Source organism: Vigna umbellata, chromosome 4, assembly GCF_029865625.1.
Source record: "Vigna umbellata cultivar VRB3 chromosome 4, Vumbellata_1.0, whole genome shotgun sequence".
NCBI classification, from domain to species: Eukaryota; Viridiplantae; Streptophyta; class Magnoliopsida; order Fabales; family Fabaceae; genus Vigna; species Vigna umbellata.
This window is the reverse complement of record NC_142168.1, coordinates 15,919,818-15,937,290: the sequence shown is the minus strand read 5'-3', so window position 1 is coordinate 15,937,290 and position 17,473 is coordinate 15,919,818. Positions and strand designations below refer to the sequence as shown.

The 17,473-nt window shown below is 35.1% G+C and overlaps 2 protein-coding genes and 1 pseudogene across 3 annotated transcripts; 2 read left to right on the top strand and 1 right to left on the bottom strand.

Moving 5' to 3' along the window:
- The first annotated feature begins 290 nt into the window (after window positions 1-290).
- Window positions 291-7,303, top strand: LOC124831485 (notchless protein homolog). 2 transcript variants are annotated; one of them, XM_088114242.1, is made up of 14 exons: window positions 291-464; window positions 1,211-1,479; window positions 1,570-1,651; window positions 1,843-1,932; window positions 2,105-2,230; window positions 2,659-2,786; window positions 3,280-3,479; window positions 3,805-3,868; window positions 4,886-4,996; window positions 5,687-5,824; window positions 6,215-6,357; window positions 6,435-6,489; window positions 6,617-6,673; window positions 6,768-7,303. In XM_088114242.1, the coding sequence occupies exons 2-14, from the start codon at window positions 1,315-1,317 to the stop codon at window positions 6,849-6,851; spliced, it is 1,443 nt and encodes a 480-aa protein (XP_087970368.1). In that variant the 5' UTR covers window positions 291-464; window positions 1,211-1,314; the 3' UTR covers window positions 6,852-7,303. The 2 variants fall into 2 exon arrangements, with proteins under 2 accessions (XP_087970368.1, XP_087970367.1); XM_088114241.1 differs by having other exon boundaries at window positions 1,205-1,479.
- A 1,179-nt stretch (window positions 7,304-8,482) lies between these two features.
- LOC148199341 (uncharacterized) lies at window positions 8,483-9,933 on the top strand (annotated as a pseudogene).
- A 1,865-nt stretch (window positions 9,934-11,798) lies between these two features.
- Window positions 11,799-12,801, bottom strand: LOC124844446 (chlorophyll a-b binding protein, chloroplastic). The gene has a single exon (XM_047321392.2). It carries the CDS (start codon window positions 12,724-12,726, stop codon window positions 11,932-11,934), a length of 795 nt encoding a protein of 264 aa, XP_047177348.1. The 5' UTR covers window positions 12,727-12,801; the 3' UTR covers window positions 11,799-11,931.
- Between the last annotated feature and the right edge of the window lie 4,672 nt (window positions 12,802-17,473).

The following is a 17,473-nucleotide window of genomic DNA, read 5'->3' as shown; positions in this document are numbered from 1 at the left end:
TTTTATCTTTAAAAATTTTAATACTGTTCGGTGTTTCAAAATTATCATTATTGATAAGTTAAATATTAAATAAGAAAAACGATGATTAAACACTTATGATTTAAAAAAAAAAAAAATTTATCCGTAGTTTGTTTTTAGTTTTCAATAAATCTTTCACGAGAAAAATATTTTTTTAAACATACCGATTTAAAACAAACCAATTATCATAAATGTTAAAAAAAAAGCATATATATTAGCAATATTAAAACAAGATATAAACAAAATATAAAACAGCGTGACGGAAATTCTGCAGTTTATATTATTCCACATAGAAAGCTAGAAATATTCTTCCAACTCTGTGCCTTCATTTTCACTCCGCCGCCGTCTCCGTCGCCGAACTGCATAGCCGCGTCAGTGTAGCTTCGTTGTGATAAACTTCCACTGTTGTAGAGGTTCTTTGGTTGCAATTCCTCTCTTCTTCCAAGGTATTCTCAGTTGAAACTAATGCTCCCTCACATTTTTAAGCAAACATTCATCTCACTTCTTATTTGTTTAATCACGTGACACACAGTCATTGCGATATTACAAACATTGTTCCGTTACAGAGAGACAACTACAAGAATTCTTTCACAAAATTAAACCCCAAAATTTGTTGTATGTGTAGAGGCAAATATATACTGTGTGCCCCAAAATTCTCAAGGGTTACGCCATGACTTGTTATTAAAGTGTACTGCTTGCTCTTTCATCATGTTTATCTCATTTGTCTTTTCACTGCATGTGTTTTTTTGTTGTTGTTGTTTTTGGGGTAATAGTTTGGTAGTAGGGCCATATATGTTTATGTGTGTGAAGACCGTTACTAGAGTTATTCTTTGATGCTATTTTAACTTTGAACAGAAGTGAGTGCTTTTATCAATTAGAAAGGTCTGTGAGTCATGTAGGAGGATCCTAGTCATAGCAATTTTTGCATTGCAGATATATTATAGTTAAGCATCAATTTACAGTGAAATTAAGAAAGAGAGACCACGTTATTTGGTTTTAGATTTTGAGTAAAAATAATAGATTAGTTTTCTCACTTATGTACTAAATTTTAAAATTTAAAATGATGATATTTAACAAAGAAAAAAAACATAAATATGGGAAGTTTGAGGTCTCTGTATGATGGATCCTGGGTCCTGCGTAATTTAGGATTTGTGCCGGTGTGACTTTATTTCACTACTTTTATTAGTTTCAGCACGACAACGAAGATAAAACCAAATAGAACCCCAAGTAGAAGAGTAAGAAGCATCATCCATAAGAGAATCTTAGCATAATAGAAGGAAAATCCCTGATTGAAAAATGGAGGTAGAGACAGAGACTATGGTGGAGAAGAGGGAGATAATCAACAACGTGATGTGTCTTTTGACAGACCCAGATGGAACTCCCTTGGGCTCTCCCATGTACCTACCTCAGAATGCTGGCCCTCAACACCTCAATCAGATTGTTAATAAGCTTCAAAACAATGTAAGCAAGTCCCTTTATTCTTCTAAAATTCTATTTTACATTTTGTTTATTATTTATAACATTGAGCGATTATCTATGCTTTCATTTTAGGAAGAGAAGTTGCCGTATGCTTTCTATATATCAGATGAGGAGCTCATTGCGCCACTTGAAACATACTTGCAGAAAAACAAAGGTTAGTCATGTTTGTTTACAATAAATTATTTCTTTTTCTTTCTTAATTCGTTGTAAATTCACTTATTTACTTGATTTTAACACATTTTGAGAAAAAAAATCCTCATCTTTCTAAAGAATTGATACAAAGAATTACGCACTTGTAATGATGTTTTTCTTTTCCTTTGCAATGTTACTTTAACACTATTCCAGTCTCGGTGGAGAAGGCTTTGCCTATAGTTTGTCAACCTCAAGCTATTTTCCGGATTCGTCCTGTGAATCGCTGTTCTGCAACTATTTCTGGTATGTGAGACATATTGTGTATTTTCCCATTCGTAGTGGCACAATGTTGTATTGTGCTTGCTAAACGGTGAGAGACAACAGTGTGGTTTGAATGTTGATGATTGTAGCACAAGTTTGTGTTATTCTTTGAATTTTCTGGAATTCATATTTTTGCGGTTGTTTATATTTTTAGGTCATGCCGAAGCTGTACTTAGTGTTGCCTTCAGTCCCGATGGACGACAACTGGCAAGTGGTTCTGGTGATACCAGTGTTCGATTTTGGGACTTGACCACTCAGACACCATTGTACACTTGCAAAGGTTTGACATTTAAAAATGTTAAGTTGTTCTTGGTATCTGCTAATTAAGTACAAGAATATAAATGATCAATTTGACTAAATGGTAAAAGGAGTTAGAATTAGTTGAAGGTTCTCGATGAGAAGCAGTGTGTTACTGCTAAGGGGAATGTTCATGCTATTAAATCTGGATCATGATGGAATTCTAAGCTGGCAAAGAATAGTGGGAGGGTGGGGGTTATTGCAAAGGAATGAGAAAATAATAAGAGGGAAGGATAGGGACTGTGAAGGCTGGGAATTATAGTATTGGGAGAATTACAATGGTCTACTCTGCTGTGAAGAGCTATTCTTTATCCTTCCTTATTAAATTAATATCAATTTCTATAGTTTCATAATGTTTTGGCAATTTTAACGAGTCATATATAGCATTATAGTTGTTAACATTTTATGCAGGACACAAGAACTGGGTACTTTGTATTGCATGGTCACTGGATGGAAAGTATCTTGTAAGTGGGAGCAAGGCTGGTGAACTTATTTGTTGGGACCCTCAAACTGGAAAGTCATTGGGCAATCCACTAACTGTAAGATCTTTGATCACCAATACAAACATCTATTATAAAGTTTGTTTACTCTTTTCTTAATTTTTTTTCATTTAAGTTTATTGATAGCATTGCAAGCTTCCACTATTTGAAGATTCAAACAGAGAAACTTGATGCTTTGAACATTGAATAGTACATTGTCGTAGTGAAGTACATATTGAAAACAGTAGTGAGCAATGGAGCAATGGCTGCAGGGGCAGCATTGATTTAGCTATAAGAATTACACAACTCTAGTTACACAGCTTCCCCCCTCTTCCTTGCCCTAATTCCAAAAATAAATAAAAGAACATCCTGCTTTATTCTGGAGATGTTTTATATGAATTGTCATTTATTTATTATTAGTTACATATTTCAACTATTATTTGGTTTGTTAACTATTTACTTTTAAACAGATATTAGTAGAAGGGTTTTTGTGTCATGAATTCCATATGATGTGTTTCTTTGATAATATAATTCAAATTATTCTTAAATATAGGGTCACAAGAAATGGATTACTGGTATCTCTTGGGAACCTGTCCACCTGAATTCTCCATGCCGTCGCTTTGTAAGTGCCAGCAAAGATGGGGATGCTCGTATATGGGATGTTTCTTTAAAGAAATGTGTTATGTGTCTTAGTGGCCACACACTTGCAATAACATGTGTAAAATGGGGTGGAGATGGTGTGATATATACTGGGTATTTTCTCTCTCTTTACTTCGTCCTAGTTTCTGTGAAGTTTAGTCGAGATTTTTATTTGTGCTCATTGTCATAGTTTACATATCCCTGCATTCCCCCTGTTAGACTGGAAATATAAATTCATTTTGGTTCAATTCTCATTTTATGATTTTAACTCACGTTTTTATCTCAAGAGATTTTATTTTCTGTACTTTAAGTGAACTGATCCTAGTGTTTACTGATGCCTGTAGTTGGCTTTTCCCTTGTTTTGGTTAAGTTAATGTCTTAATTATCATTCTGTAATTCTATTTACTGGTTGGAGCCTATCTGTGTTGCTTTATTACAGTTCTCAGGATTGTACTATCAAAGTCTGGGAAACCACACAAGGGAAACTAATCCGTGAACTTAAGGTGAGCCTCATCCCTTTTCAGTTGAACTTTTCATCTGCATGTTTATTTTTTAACATGGTTTTTGTTATGCATGACCCCTGTTTCGGATCTGGTGTAACTTTTTTCTTCATTTAGTGTTTTGATAATATCTTCTCATCAGATGCAGCTACCTATTGGTATTTTTCTATTTCAATCTTGAAGGATTTCGATGTTTTATTTTGAATCAATGTTATGTAAATTTGTTATACAGTTATTGAAAGGATTAGTGACAAATCAGGTCACAAGGATGATACCGCTCTATTACCATGTTGAGAAGAGAGAAACCAAGATGGAATATAATGAATTCCGTGTATTGTACATATGAGTATTCGTATTAATAATAAAGAAGATATGCAATAATAAGGAACACAATCAATATCTAATAATAGAAAATATTTGGTAAGATATTTCCCTACCAAATCATATCATATCTTTCTATTTAGTGTAATCAAATCATATCTCTAACACTTCCCCCAAGCCAAAGCATATGTATCACATGAGACAAACTTGTTACAGATGTAATCAACACAAAGACTCCTTGAGAGACTTAGTAAAATGAAACTCAGTTGGTTGCTGAAGCTGACAAAGTAAATGATGACAAAGCTAAGACATGACTTTCTCTCTGTCAAAGTGACAATCAATATTCATCATGTTTCATTTTTTCAAATCATATCTTTAATACACCTCCTCAAGTTAGAACATATGTATCATAAGTCAAACTTCTTAAAAGTGGTTAAAGGGTATAGCAGCTGCTGTAGAGAAAAAATGTGTAACTGACACGATGGCTGTGGAAAGCAAAAAAAATACTTAGAGGTATTTTTAAAGCCAAATGAAAGTCTATCATGGAATGACGAAAGTCTATCATGGAATGACGAAAGTCTATCATTGATACGATGATGTTCTTTCTTTTCTTAATTTTTGAATCAGCTACATGTATTTTCTGTCATTAAACTGTCTTTACTTTCCAATACTTTTTCTAATATTTTGGAAAAGTTTTAGGGACATGGGCATTGGGTTAATTCTTTGGCATTAAGCACCGAGTATGTTCTTCGCACAGGAGCTTTTGATCATACTGGAAAACAATATTCATCTCCAGAGGAAATGAAGAAGGTAACTTTTTAAATTTAATGGTATTGTTGGCCCTCTGAACGTAGGATTTTAGTTACTAGACCCGACTGCATTGGCTGGTCAGGTTGGTTAGCCCAAACTCAGATTGGTCAGGTTTGATTAATTATAGATTGGTTCATTGCTTATATTCTTGCTTATCTCAGAATTTTTTTTTTTGATATTGCTCAATGGCATTGTTTTATTCTGTATCCAATCCCATATAACAGTATTAGGCTTGATTGTTGTTATAAAAATGTTACTTGAACTTGGAAATTATTCTTAATAATTTATAATATTTTAGTGACCAGCTTAATGTTTGTCGAAGTTTGTAATTTTGTATGCTTTAGAGTTTAAAGCTCTCGAGTACTGCTTTATGCCGTCCATAAGTGATTTGTGTGGTTCTTAGTTTGGAAAGATTTATTGTTTTTCATATTACATTTTTCTCATTTCTGTTAATTAATGTTTTGGAACTTTGGTTTGAAATAACTAATCCTTCCATTCTTTTCTTTTAGTTATCCATTTTGCATTCATAGCTATTGTTAGAGTAGTTGATGCTTTCAATCTATTAAATGTTAAATTTATCTTTTCCTCACATTTCTCAGGTTTTAACTATTACAGATTGCTTCCTCTCGGAACATCTTCCATCTCTGTTATACATTTACTAATACCAGCTTATGCCACTGATGAATATAGGTCGCTCTGGAAAGGTATCAAGCAATGAGAGGCAATGCCCCTGAGAGATTGGTCTCTGGATCTGATGATTTTACTATGTTCCTTTGGGAACCTTTTGTCAACAAGCATCCCAAAACTCGCATGACAGGTCATCAGCAGGTACAACTTTTCTTTATTTTTCTTATCATTCAAATTATGGGAATGAGAATAAACCAAAACTATCATCAAATGCAATGCAACTTCGGTTTATATAAGCGTTATTGAGTGCCTAAGGCCTTTTGAAAGAATATTATGATATATGACTGTATCTTTGCAATCTAAAATTTGGAAAAAAGGTTCTACTAAATCTGATATCCTTTTCTTGGCCAATGTATCAGATCTAAACTTGAGTCACAGCAGGTTGTCCTGCGGACTGCTATGTCTCCAAATTATGTTAAATATTTGCTGATGTCCATTTCTTGTTATTAGTTGCTGGTTGAAATTGATTGTATTGTTACACATGTAACATCTTTTAGGTTTAATGATTAAGTTAAGCTTTGTTGCTGACAGCTTGTGAACCACGTCTATTTTTCACCTGATGGGCTATGGGTGGCAAGTGCTTCTTTTGATAAATCTGTGAAGTTATGGAATGGCACCACAGGGAAATTTGTTGCTGCCTTTCGGGGCCATGTCGGGCCTGTTTACCAGATCAGGTACAATTACGTGATTCCTTCTTACTTGAAGCCAACGATATTTCATTTAGAACCCTAACCAAGTTATTATTGTACAGCTGGTCTGCAGACAGTAGACTTCTTCTAAGTGGCAGCAAAGATTCCACACTTAAGGTAAGCATGGTTTTCTGTTTCTATTAATAAAGGATTTTGTATCACGATTTTTTAGTTTGATTTATACATCAGAACGTATAAATTTTCATTTGCAAAGGTGGAACCTTGGCCATGTTTGGTTTTCCAGGTTTGGGATATTCGGACTCGGAAGTTGAAACAAGATCTTCCAGGCCATTCTGATGAAGTATGTCTTTTCACATGCCAAATTTTTTGGTATTATTTTGCTATATACTTTTTCGTTCTAGTTGCTTACCTAAATTTATTTTCTTGCGGTAAAGGTTTTTTCTGTTGACTGGAGTCCCGATGGAGAGAAGGTAGCCTCTGGTGGTAAGGATAAAGTGCTGAAGTTGTGGATGGGCTAGGCTAATTTTGGGACGAATGTTGGAATCTAAAGTAAGTGTAATCTAATCTCAATTGAGTCATGGAGATTTCATGGAGATTCCAATGCAAGGTCCTCTTTAAATTATATGGACAGCATATAAGATGCGTTCATCAGAAATATTACTCCACATAAGCAATTCAGGTCTGGCCCTGGACGAAGTTGCTCAAATTGAGTCTCAGCACAGTGGTAAAGAAGCTGATTGAAATTTTTGGATGCCAATCACATACTAGCGAGAATATATACCTACGAAGATGTTTTATTGTCTGTTTTGAAGTCTTTTTGTTTTTGTCCTACTCTGGCATTTTCTTCTAACAACAATGACCATTTTTTGGTTAAACTGTCATTTTTGTTCACCTTGTCACTTTTGTAGTGTTTGAATGGAGTATTTTAAATTGAGATGTAACGGTTAAAATTTAGTTCTTATTTTGTAAAGCTGTGTTCAGACTGGTATTTAGTGAAATTAAAACATCCATGCAAACATGAAAAAGAGATGTGAAAGGCTTGGAAGTACAACACGACCAAGTGCTGTGTGTGGATGTCCTCATTGAACCATTACACCCCTCCTTTAACCAAATCGTAGATGAATGGTGGGTGGGGTATCTTCAGAGATTCAAACGTCTAGTTTTAGATGGTTTAAATGGTTAAAATGTTGAAAAGAAAGAAATGTGGATTACTTTCCCTTTAGATATGTGACTTCAATTCGGCAAAAATCTTACATGGTCCCCGTCAAATTAGCGGTGAATTGTTCTACTAACCCGTTTTTTTTAAATTAAAATATAAAATAAATTAAAAGTTAATATCTTTATGTTATATTATTTTAAGAATATAAATATATATTAGTGTTGTAGTTTAAACCATTATCATTATAAATTAAATTTTATTTTTTATTTATAATAGAATAATATGATATGTAAATATAATATTATTTTAATTTATTTGATTGAAAACATTAATTAAAAATTTTAAAAAATTTATATAATTAAATATGCTTTAAATATGGATAAACGAATTTTAAAAATAATTAAAAAATTTTAAAAAAAAATTAGCAGGCTAGGCTGTCCCTTAATTCCATAAAACTGGATTTTACTTTTTGCAACACACTCGATCAGTTCTGAAATTTCTTTTTCGAAAGACAGTTAACACACTCCTGTTCCGGATCAAAATTTTCGGAAGCCTGTGATGAGGTGCAGCTAGAAATTTGATGGGATGCACGAAGAAACACCCATCACCATGCATTTTTATCTCCGTTCGTGTGCGTGTCTTGTTTGAGAACATTCCGACGCATCTCTAGCACCGGAGAGAAGGATTTGTGGCAGAGCATCGTTCACGGCGGCTGGGTAAGAATTTTTTTTTGTGCATGAAGAAAAGCCCAAGAAGATGTTGGTTAATGCGTTCACGAGGCTCTCAATTCGAGTTTGAATTCTAATAGGGAAAGATTTATGGCAGAGCATCGTTCACGGCGGCTGGATAGGAATTTTTTTTTGTGGATGAAGAAAAGTCCAAGGATGTTGGTTAACGCGTTCACGAGACTCTCAATTCGAGTTTGAGGAGAGTCTAATTTTTGTCACTGTAGAAGCGACACCTTCAAGTGTTCGTTAAAATGCTAAAAAAAACTCTTATGTACACAATTCCTCACCCCACGAAGGTCACTCACGTTCCTCCCTCAACCCCAAATCTGCCGCCGTTTTCGTAAATAAATCCAATGACTGCATAGTTGGGTTGAGAATATCTCCGAGGCTTAACAATGGGGACGTTGGATTTTCATCTCTTGGACAATCTCTCAGGTTCAACAACGAGCCAAGCGATAAGAAAGTGAAAGGACAGGTGTGAAAGTTGGCGAAGCTGAAACGAAAGATAAGTGTGTCGTTTTGGATGAGGGGTTTGGTGGAGGAAGAAAGAGAGAGAGAAAGGAGAAGAGGGTTGAAGTTTAAACGCAAGTAAATCATGACGTTTCGGATGAAGGGTGTCATAGAGGAAGGAAGGAGAGAAACAGGGAGAATAGGGATGGTGTTAACACGCAAGGAAATCGTGTCCTTTCAGATGAAGGGATTGATGGGGGAGAAAAAAAAGGGGGAAAAGGGAAGAGGGTTGAAGTTGAAACTATCAGAAATGGTGTCGTTTTGGATGAGAGTGCTTGTGGGGGAAGAAAGAAGGGTGGAAATAGAGTGATCGTTGGAGTTAAAACAGAAGAAAATCGTGTTGTTTGTAATGAGGGTTTTGGGAACAAAGAAGGAAGGGGAGAAATGGAGAAAAGAGAAAGCGCAATGGCGATGAAATAGGGAAAGGGTGGACGAAGGAACAAGATTTGGCTCTTCAAAGAGCATATCTTACTGCAAAGCCTAGCCGCCATTTCTGGAAGAACGTTTCCTGTTAAACACAATGAAAATTATATATGGAATTAATCTTCCTTGTGTTAAACACACATAGGATTCTCTATTTATAATAGAAAAAATATGGGCTAAGCCCAAAATACAAATAATAAATAATAACAAACTAACTGAAAGATAAACTGAAAGATAAAAGATATAATATTTCTAACACTCCCCCTCAAGCTGGAGCATACAAATTGTATGAACCAAGCTTGAAATAACTAAACTAGGTTTTGAACTAGATGATTTTTCTTCAAGAGTGAGACAATAAACACTTCAACTTTAACTTCAAAAGTGTGAACCAAGCTTGTGAAACTTCAACTTCAAAAGTGTATGAAGGAGAGCAGTGGAGAAGGAGGCAATAAACACTTCAACTTCAGAAGTGATGAAGGAGAGCAGCGGAGAAGGAGACAATAAACACTTCAACTTCAGAAGTGGATGAAGGAGAGCAGCGGAGAAGGAGGCAATAAACACTTCAACTTCAGAAGTGGATGAAGGAGACGCAGCAGATCTGTGCGGCAAATACAATAAGAAAGGAAGAACAACAATACAGAGGCGAAACCCTCTACAGCAATACAGAGGCGAAACCCTCTACAGCAATACAGAGGCGAAACCCTCTACAGCAAATTACGCAGAAAGAAGAAGGAGGTCCGAAGATGCAGAAGCATGCGGCAAGAAGAGGACAGATTTCGATGCCAGCAATGACTGCTCTGGAAGGTCTAAACAAAGAGAGGGAGGTCCGGTCATTCAGAGGAGGCAGTGGTTTCGGTCCGATCATTCAGAGGAGGCAGTAGTTTCTAGGAGACTTGTCTCTGATTCTGGATATTTTTAGGGGCTGCCGGCGGCCATGACGGCCAACCGCCGGCAGACAGCAAAGACCACCGGAATAGATCAAAAAACCTGCTCTGATACCATTTTAAACATAATGAAAATTATATATGGAATTAATCTTCCTTGTGTTAAACACACATAGGATTCTCTATTTATAATAGAAAAAATATGGGCTAAGCCCAAAATACAAATAATAAATAATAACAAACTAACTGAAAGATAAACTGAAAGATAAAAGATATAATATTTCTAATCCAAACTGGTATGCACCCCTCTCTGAATGTATGCAGTAGAAAATATTGACTTTTAGTTCAACCTCAACTTAGAACAAAGTTTGTGATTCATGCTGTTACAATTTAACTGATGTTGAATGTTTGGAATTGGCTTGTGTAACCCTTGAAAGCTGTCTGTTACGTGGTTGGTTTACAGTTTAAAGAGTTTTAATATGATTGTTGATAATGGAAGAATGGATTCAGAAAATGAAGCAGTTTGCTATACTTTGAAAAATTGATTGATGATTGTTTTGTTTTGCCTTTTTTATTGTCTGCTGAAATGTTAGAAAACGGATTTGGTGCTTCATGTGTGCGCTCAGAACTTGCTTGCTAGTTTCAACGAAGAATTCCAGTGAATAAGTTATTATGTACTCTTTTAGGACAAGACTATAATTCTGAAAGGTGACAGCTGCCTGTGTTTGAATGGAATGATATTTGGTTATTTAAAGTTATTTAACTAACTCAACTAACTAATTAACGAACTCAACCAATTCTGCAAAAATGCAGTGGAAAGACTCTGATCCAGAATGTATTTGAGAAATGCAATTTTCTAACCTTTCTTCCATTTCCTGTAAAGATCCTTGCGTTCTTGTTGATTCCCCAATTGCTGAAGGAGAGTGTGTTCAGGAACGTGACCGTTGATACTAGTTGATACAATTGCGTTCATAACCTCCCCTTCAGTCACAACTTATTAATCAACTTACTCTAACATATCAAATAGGAGGGAATGAAATATAACATTTTTCTTCCCCTTGAAAATGGGGATATGATATGAGATGGTTTCCATTTCATCCTAAAATATACAGAACAATGGCATGTTAACTTTATTCCATCCAACGTAATCACGAATCAAGACATCGAGGAACTGTTGTTGAAATTTTTAGATAATTTTATTTCTGTATGCATATCTCTTAAAGAACAAATGTAGTTTTATAGTCTCTCCGCTGTCAATTGCTTGTCAGGTACATGAGGATGCAGCTAGCTTATAGATAGGTTCTATTCTTGTATTGGTTGAACCATTACCATTCAAAATATATTGCAGGTGCCTGGAAAGTCTCAACAGGAATGCTTTGATAGAATTCACTTTGACAATGTGACTCCAGTTCAATTGCAGCCTCAATCAAGGGCAAAGGCTCGTCATCACTCATTCAGGAATTTTCTTTAAATGCAAGTAAACTTCTCAACCCGACATGATAAAAGTTAGAAGATCTTTTATCCTCTGACTTCAATTCCCTTAATTAAGAAATAGAAGAAAATATATATTATTCGGTTTAAAAAAGAAATGGAGCGAAAATTAATTTTTAATATTAATATTAGTATTTATATTTTAAGGATACAAGGATTAAAACATGACATCTTAGATTTACTACTTTAGATTTTAGAACCTAACTCGTTTTCTAATGTTCAAGATTTGTCATTTGAGGATATGAGGTTTAGATTGTTTGGTTAGTAAAGTACACAAACAATAGAGAGACATAATTTATAATAATATAATTCACATTCACCCTAGAAAGACCCAATGCATATTTCACTAAATGACATAAAATTCACAAGTTTTTTCTTGTTCTTCTGTGTCACTGCAGTTTTCTCACTTTCCAGGGACAAAGTTGGTGGCGTAGGCCCAGGCGTTGTTGTTGACGGGGTCGGCAAGGTGATCGGCGAGGTTCTCCAAAGGTCCCTTGCCAGTGACAATGGCTTGAACGAAGAAACCAAACATGGAGAACATGGCCAATCTCCCATTCTTCAACTCTTTCACCTTCAATTCAGCAAAGGCCTCTGGGTCATCAGCAAGGCCCAATGGGTCGAAGCTCCCACCCGGGTAGATTGGGTCAGTCACCTCACCCAAAGGCCCACCGGCAATGCGGTAACCCTCCACTGCACCCATCAATATCACCTGTGTGGCCCAGATGGCAAGGATGCTCTGTGCATGGATCAGGCTTGGGTTGCCCAAGTAGTCAAGCCCACCCTCACTGAATATCTGAGACCCAGCCTTGAACCACACCGCCTCCCCGAACTTCACACCGTTCCGGGCCAACAGTTCAGGGAACACACACCCCAAAGCCCCCAACATCGCCCATCGAGAGTGAATCACTTCCAGTTCACGGTTTCGAGCAAATGTCTCCGGGTCAGCAGAAAGCCCGGCAGTGTCCCACCCATAGTCACCTGGGAATTCCCCCGTCAGGTAAGAAGGAGCCTCACCCGAGAATGGGCCCAGGTACTTCACACGGTCTGGGCCGTACCATGGGCTTCCAGAGGAAACCGACTTGGAGGCCGTCTTCCTCATCGAAATCCTTCCACCGGAGAGGTCCGGGGTGGAAGGAGACAGCTTTATGGCTTGACCAGCCAATGCTGGCGAAGAGAGAGCCATGGTGGAAGCGGCCATTGCAGTGTTATAGAATGAAGCACTGAAAGTTTGTATTGGGAATGGTTAGCAACGGTGGTTGTTATATTTGAGAAAGGGTAGAGGAGGAATATATATAGTTTAATTGAGAAAAGGGATTGTTATCTTAACATCTTAGGAGATCTGTATTTGAGTTTCTATTGGTTTGGATTTAAAGGATCCTTGATGTCCACATGCTTCCTCTCGTACTCCTTAGGTTGGATGAGATCTCTACCACAATCATAAAATGCCTCTTAGACATTGCCACGTAGGTTTGTTTTGGATAGTTTGGATCGAATAAGTAAATAGGTATCAAAGTTTTGCTTTCGGGTGTAGAAATAAGTTAAAACCTTTTAGTCAACTTAGTTTATGAAGGGTTCAAATTCCATTGAGGTGAATTTTGTTTAATATGGGTCAAAATGGATCTATTTCATTTAATTTATCGGTTAAATAGGTTTTAACTCACTTGGAGAGAAATTGACCCATAAATACTCAAATTAACCTATGAAATAATAAGTGGGAAGACTTGAGCACACAATATTCGTTTGGGATGAGTAACTATTTACAAATATTGGCGAGATGGATTTGTTGGTAAAATTATATTTGTTTTCACATATTTGAAAGTGAAAAAAGCGGATTGAGTGATTTTTGAATCTCTTCTTGTACATGTGATCTGAGGGTATTATGTATGAAAATACATTTTCACTCTTAGCAATTTTTTTTGTTGATATTTATTTATTTTTGTTGATTTCACCAATTCATCGAGCCATTACATATGGTCAAGCTAATTGTTAAATGTATAAATTTTGAGACGTGTATAAGTTGAGTTCATTTTCTTTTGTTGTGTGGTAGAGAGAGTGGTGTTCTAAGTTGTTTTAGATGAATTATTTGTGTATGGTTCATGAGTTCAAAGTTATGTGTTTACTAATGAGGTGTGTTGTCGAGTTGTGATATGTAATATCGAATTGTTAAGGCATGTTTTTGAGTTGTTAAGACGTGTTGTTGAGTTGTTAATTTTATATCATTCACAACTTCCATAATGATGAAAATGAAGAGAGGTTGAAGATGAAAGAGAGGAACTGATTTCCTTTCGGTGGAACCAATTTCATTATGCAATAAGACGAAAAAGAGAATTGATTCCAACAAAGCTTTAATCGATTCTAGTCACAATGTAACCGATTCTAGCACATAGGGAATCGATTTTAGGAGTTTGAAATCGATTATGTGAGGTATTGTAATCCATTCTAGGAGGTTGTAATTGATTTCATGATGTTCTAGCTTATTCCAACACTTCTTTTTGTGTTGTAAGAGATCTATGGTGAAAGAGCAAGCTCAAATTGCTATTGGTGCATGTTATGAAGTTGGTTTTTTGACAATATTGTTTTAGTAACATTGTTTTGGCTTGTGATTCAGGTGTAAAGATGATTGGTATTATTATTGTTATTATAATTGATGACATAAATTTTGCGTTTTATCTATTTGACAATTGATTTTACATTTACAAAATTTGGAAAAAAATTTCATATTAAACTTTCTGGATATTCAACCCAATAAAAAAATATTTCTATTATAAAAACAAGCCATATCATTATAGAATAATCATGACATCATGATTTTAAAATTTAAAATATAGTTAAAAGTTAGAGATCAACAATTTTGGATTAGAAATTGCACACTATGAAAATGTAGTTCGTAATTTAAAACGTAAAATTTCAGATTATTAGAAAATAATTGAAAAATGACCTTAATAATTTTAATAAGTCTATATTTTATTTTAAATTTTCATATTTAATTGTCGTAAATAATATGAATTTTAATGCCTAATATCATAAATAAACGGATTACAGATAAATTCAAACATGAGATTCAATTAAGATTGACAATAGAATGACTACGAAGACAAATTATTTAAAAAAACATTTTTTAACAAAAATGGTGACAATTTCAAACATTATGTAGAATTCGAATTTTAATATACTTCTATACTGTTAATTTATGTATACTACTAATAAAGACGTTTACCTTTTTTGTCTACATAATTCCCTTCAATTTTATCCTTTTCAATCACTACCATTCTAAATATAAATAATTATAATTGTTTATGATAAAAAAATCATTTTTCAATGTTACCCTTTTATGGTAAGTACTTTTTAAAATTCAAACAATTACTTGCAATAAAGAAAAACTATTACCTATAATTAAATTATAAAAATTATTGACCTTTTTATTTAGAACTACTCTAAATCATAGGCACGCTTTTATACCCTTCTTATTATCGACTTTTTATATAAAACTACTTAGAATTAACTTTATTCCGTTCAATGGCACATATATCTTATAAGATTTAATAAGACTTTAAACAAAAAAAACTACATTTTAACCTTTAGTGTTTAAATTGTTAATAATTTCATTTCTATTATTAACATGCAAATCATCCAATTTCACAAAACAATGCACAACACTATAATTAAGAAAATAAAACTAAGAAAAATATCACAGGTTAGCTTGCAACCAATTTAACCAAAAAGAAGTACTTCTCGCACCTTCCAATGCGTTGAATCTTCATCCCAGCCACAAATAAGACGCAAAACGTTTCTTTAACAACTATATTTTGTTAACTTTTTTACAACGCCACGTGGCATTGTTTTATTGGTTGGTTTTAAAAGATTTTTTTTTAAAAAGGTGGAATTTGTTCAGAAGGACAATTTTGAAATGAATTTGGATAGAAACTTCTTTTGGCAGTTTATTTTTTCAGATTCACTTTTTTTTGCAGCTTGGTTTCTCAACTTTCTCTCCACCATTGAAGCTTTCATCTCTCTCCACCATTGAAACATCCATCTCTCTCCACCGTTTTGGTTTTCTTCGTTCCTCGCTTTTCTTCACTCTTTGTCCACCATTGAAATGTTGTTTCTCTCTCCCTTTTGAGTTTGAGTTCGACTTTTCTTACTTCGTTTCTTGGGTCATTTGGTCAGTGTCGAGAATTTTTGTCTCTCTCTTTATCCATTTCCCCATTTTTTGATGGTGTGACTATGGGCTCGTTGGCCGTATACATCCCTCGTTCTGGAATTTTGTTGATTTTGGCGTGCATTGTCGGTGGCAGCATTTCCGTGGTTGTGTAAGTCTTTGGCTTTTGTCTCCCATTGTGATTGGCGGTATTTCTCCCAAGGTTTGGGTTTTTTCGCACACACTGTCGAGGTTGGTATCACCAAGGTTTGGGCTTTTTCGCACACACCATTGATTCATTACCAAACTTCACATTATAAGTTGTGGAAACCATCAACCATGACCAACAAGGGTCCTTCATTCATAAAATCTTAAAAACACTCATAACAATCAAAAAAACAATCATGGGGAGCGCGGTTGCCACACCTGGTTAGCACAGATCAACTTTTAGTACAAAACTGCAAATTTAACCTAGTAATCGATTACAACCTTTCTGTAAGCGATTACAAGTACATGTCTCCAGTGTGTATGGTGCAAGACCTGACCTACGTTGCTAAGACCACCCAGGATGGGTCTTCCCTACACAGAAGACTTACCAAACTTCACACTACAAGTTGTGGAAACCATCAACCATGACCAACAAGGGTCCTCCATTGACAATATCTTAAAAAGACACTCACAACAAACAAAAAACAATCATGGGGAGCGCAATTGCCACATTTGGGTAGCGCAGATCAACTTTCAGTACAAAACTGCAATTTTAACCTGGTAATTGATAACAACTTCTCTGTAAGCGATTACAAGTGCATGTGTCCAGTGTGTACGGTGTAGGAACATGTTAGGTCATTGAATTGTTGAGAAAAAAAATGTCATTTAGGTGCTTTCATGTAAGTTAGATGAGCTCCATAAGCATTTTTGGCCTTTTTGTCCTGGTACATTGGAAAAATGGTGATTTGTACAGAAACTTCAACTGTACTCCCCACCTGCATGAACAACACTCCCCAACTTTGTTTTTCTGACCTTTGCTACTTGTTTTGTTCTTAAATTTCTCCACCGAACTCCAAATGACTTGATTCTTGTTTTGTTGGAATCTAGACTCAAAGAGTTTTCCAACGAAACAACCAGCAAATGTCAGCGATGGTAGAAATATATAAAACATTAACTTTAAGGAATTAACTGCACCTACTGAGATGTCCAAAAATTATAAATTAGTAGTCATTGGAAATATTTTTGAGTCTACTTTCTAATAAAAAAATAATCACATCATTTGGAGGTCTATGGAAAAAGTTATGATTAAAATAGTGAGCAAAGGTCAAAGTTGACAGCATGTTGTCTTATACATATATCTTTCCCTCTTGTTGACAGACCTATAATTTATTGAAAATGCCTTTTAAAATTTGTGCATTGTAACAACATTAGATGACATATTTCGTAATTAATAAAAAGAAAAATTTTCCTATGAGACTCCGAGAAAGGGTGTTACAACAATGATCATGCACCTCACATCAGTTGGAGAAAACCACCTAAATGGACATTTTTTTTTGAAGCAATCAATGACCTAACCTCATAATTGGTGTAGGGAACACACCCAATAACATTAAACTCACTCACCCATCTCAAAAAATGAAAAATTCAACAAAAAAAGAGCATGAGGAGTAGTGTTCATCCATGTGGGGAGTATAGTTGAAGTTTCTGTACAAATGACCATTTTTCCTCTGGTAATCGATTACAGGAGTCTTGTAATCGATTACTAGAGGAAAAATTGTCATTTCTACAGAAACTTCAACTGTACTCCCCATCTGGATGA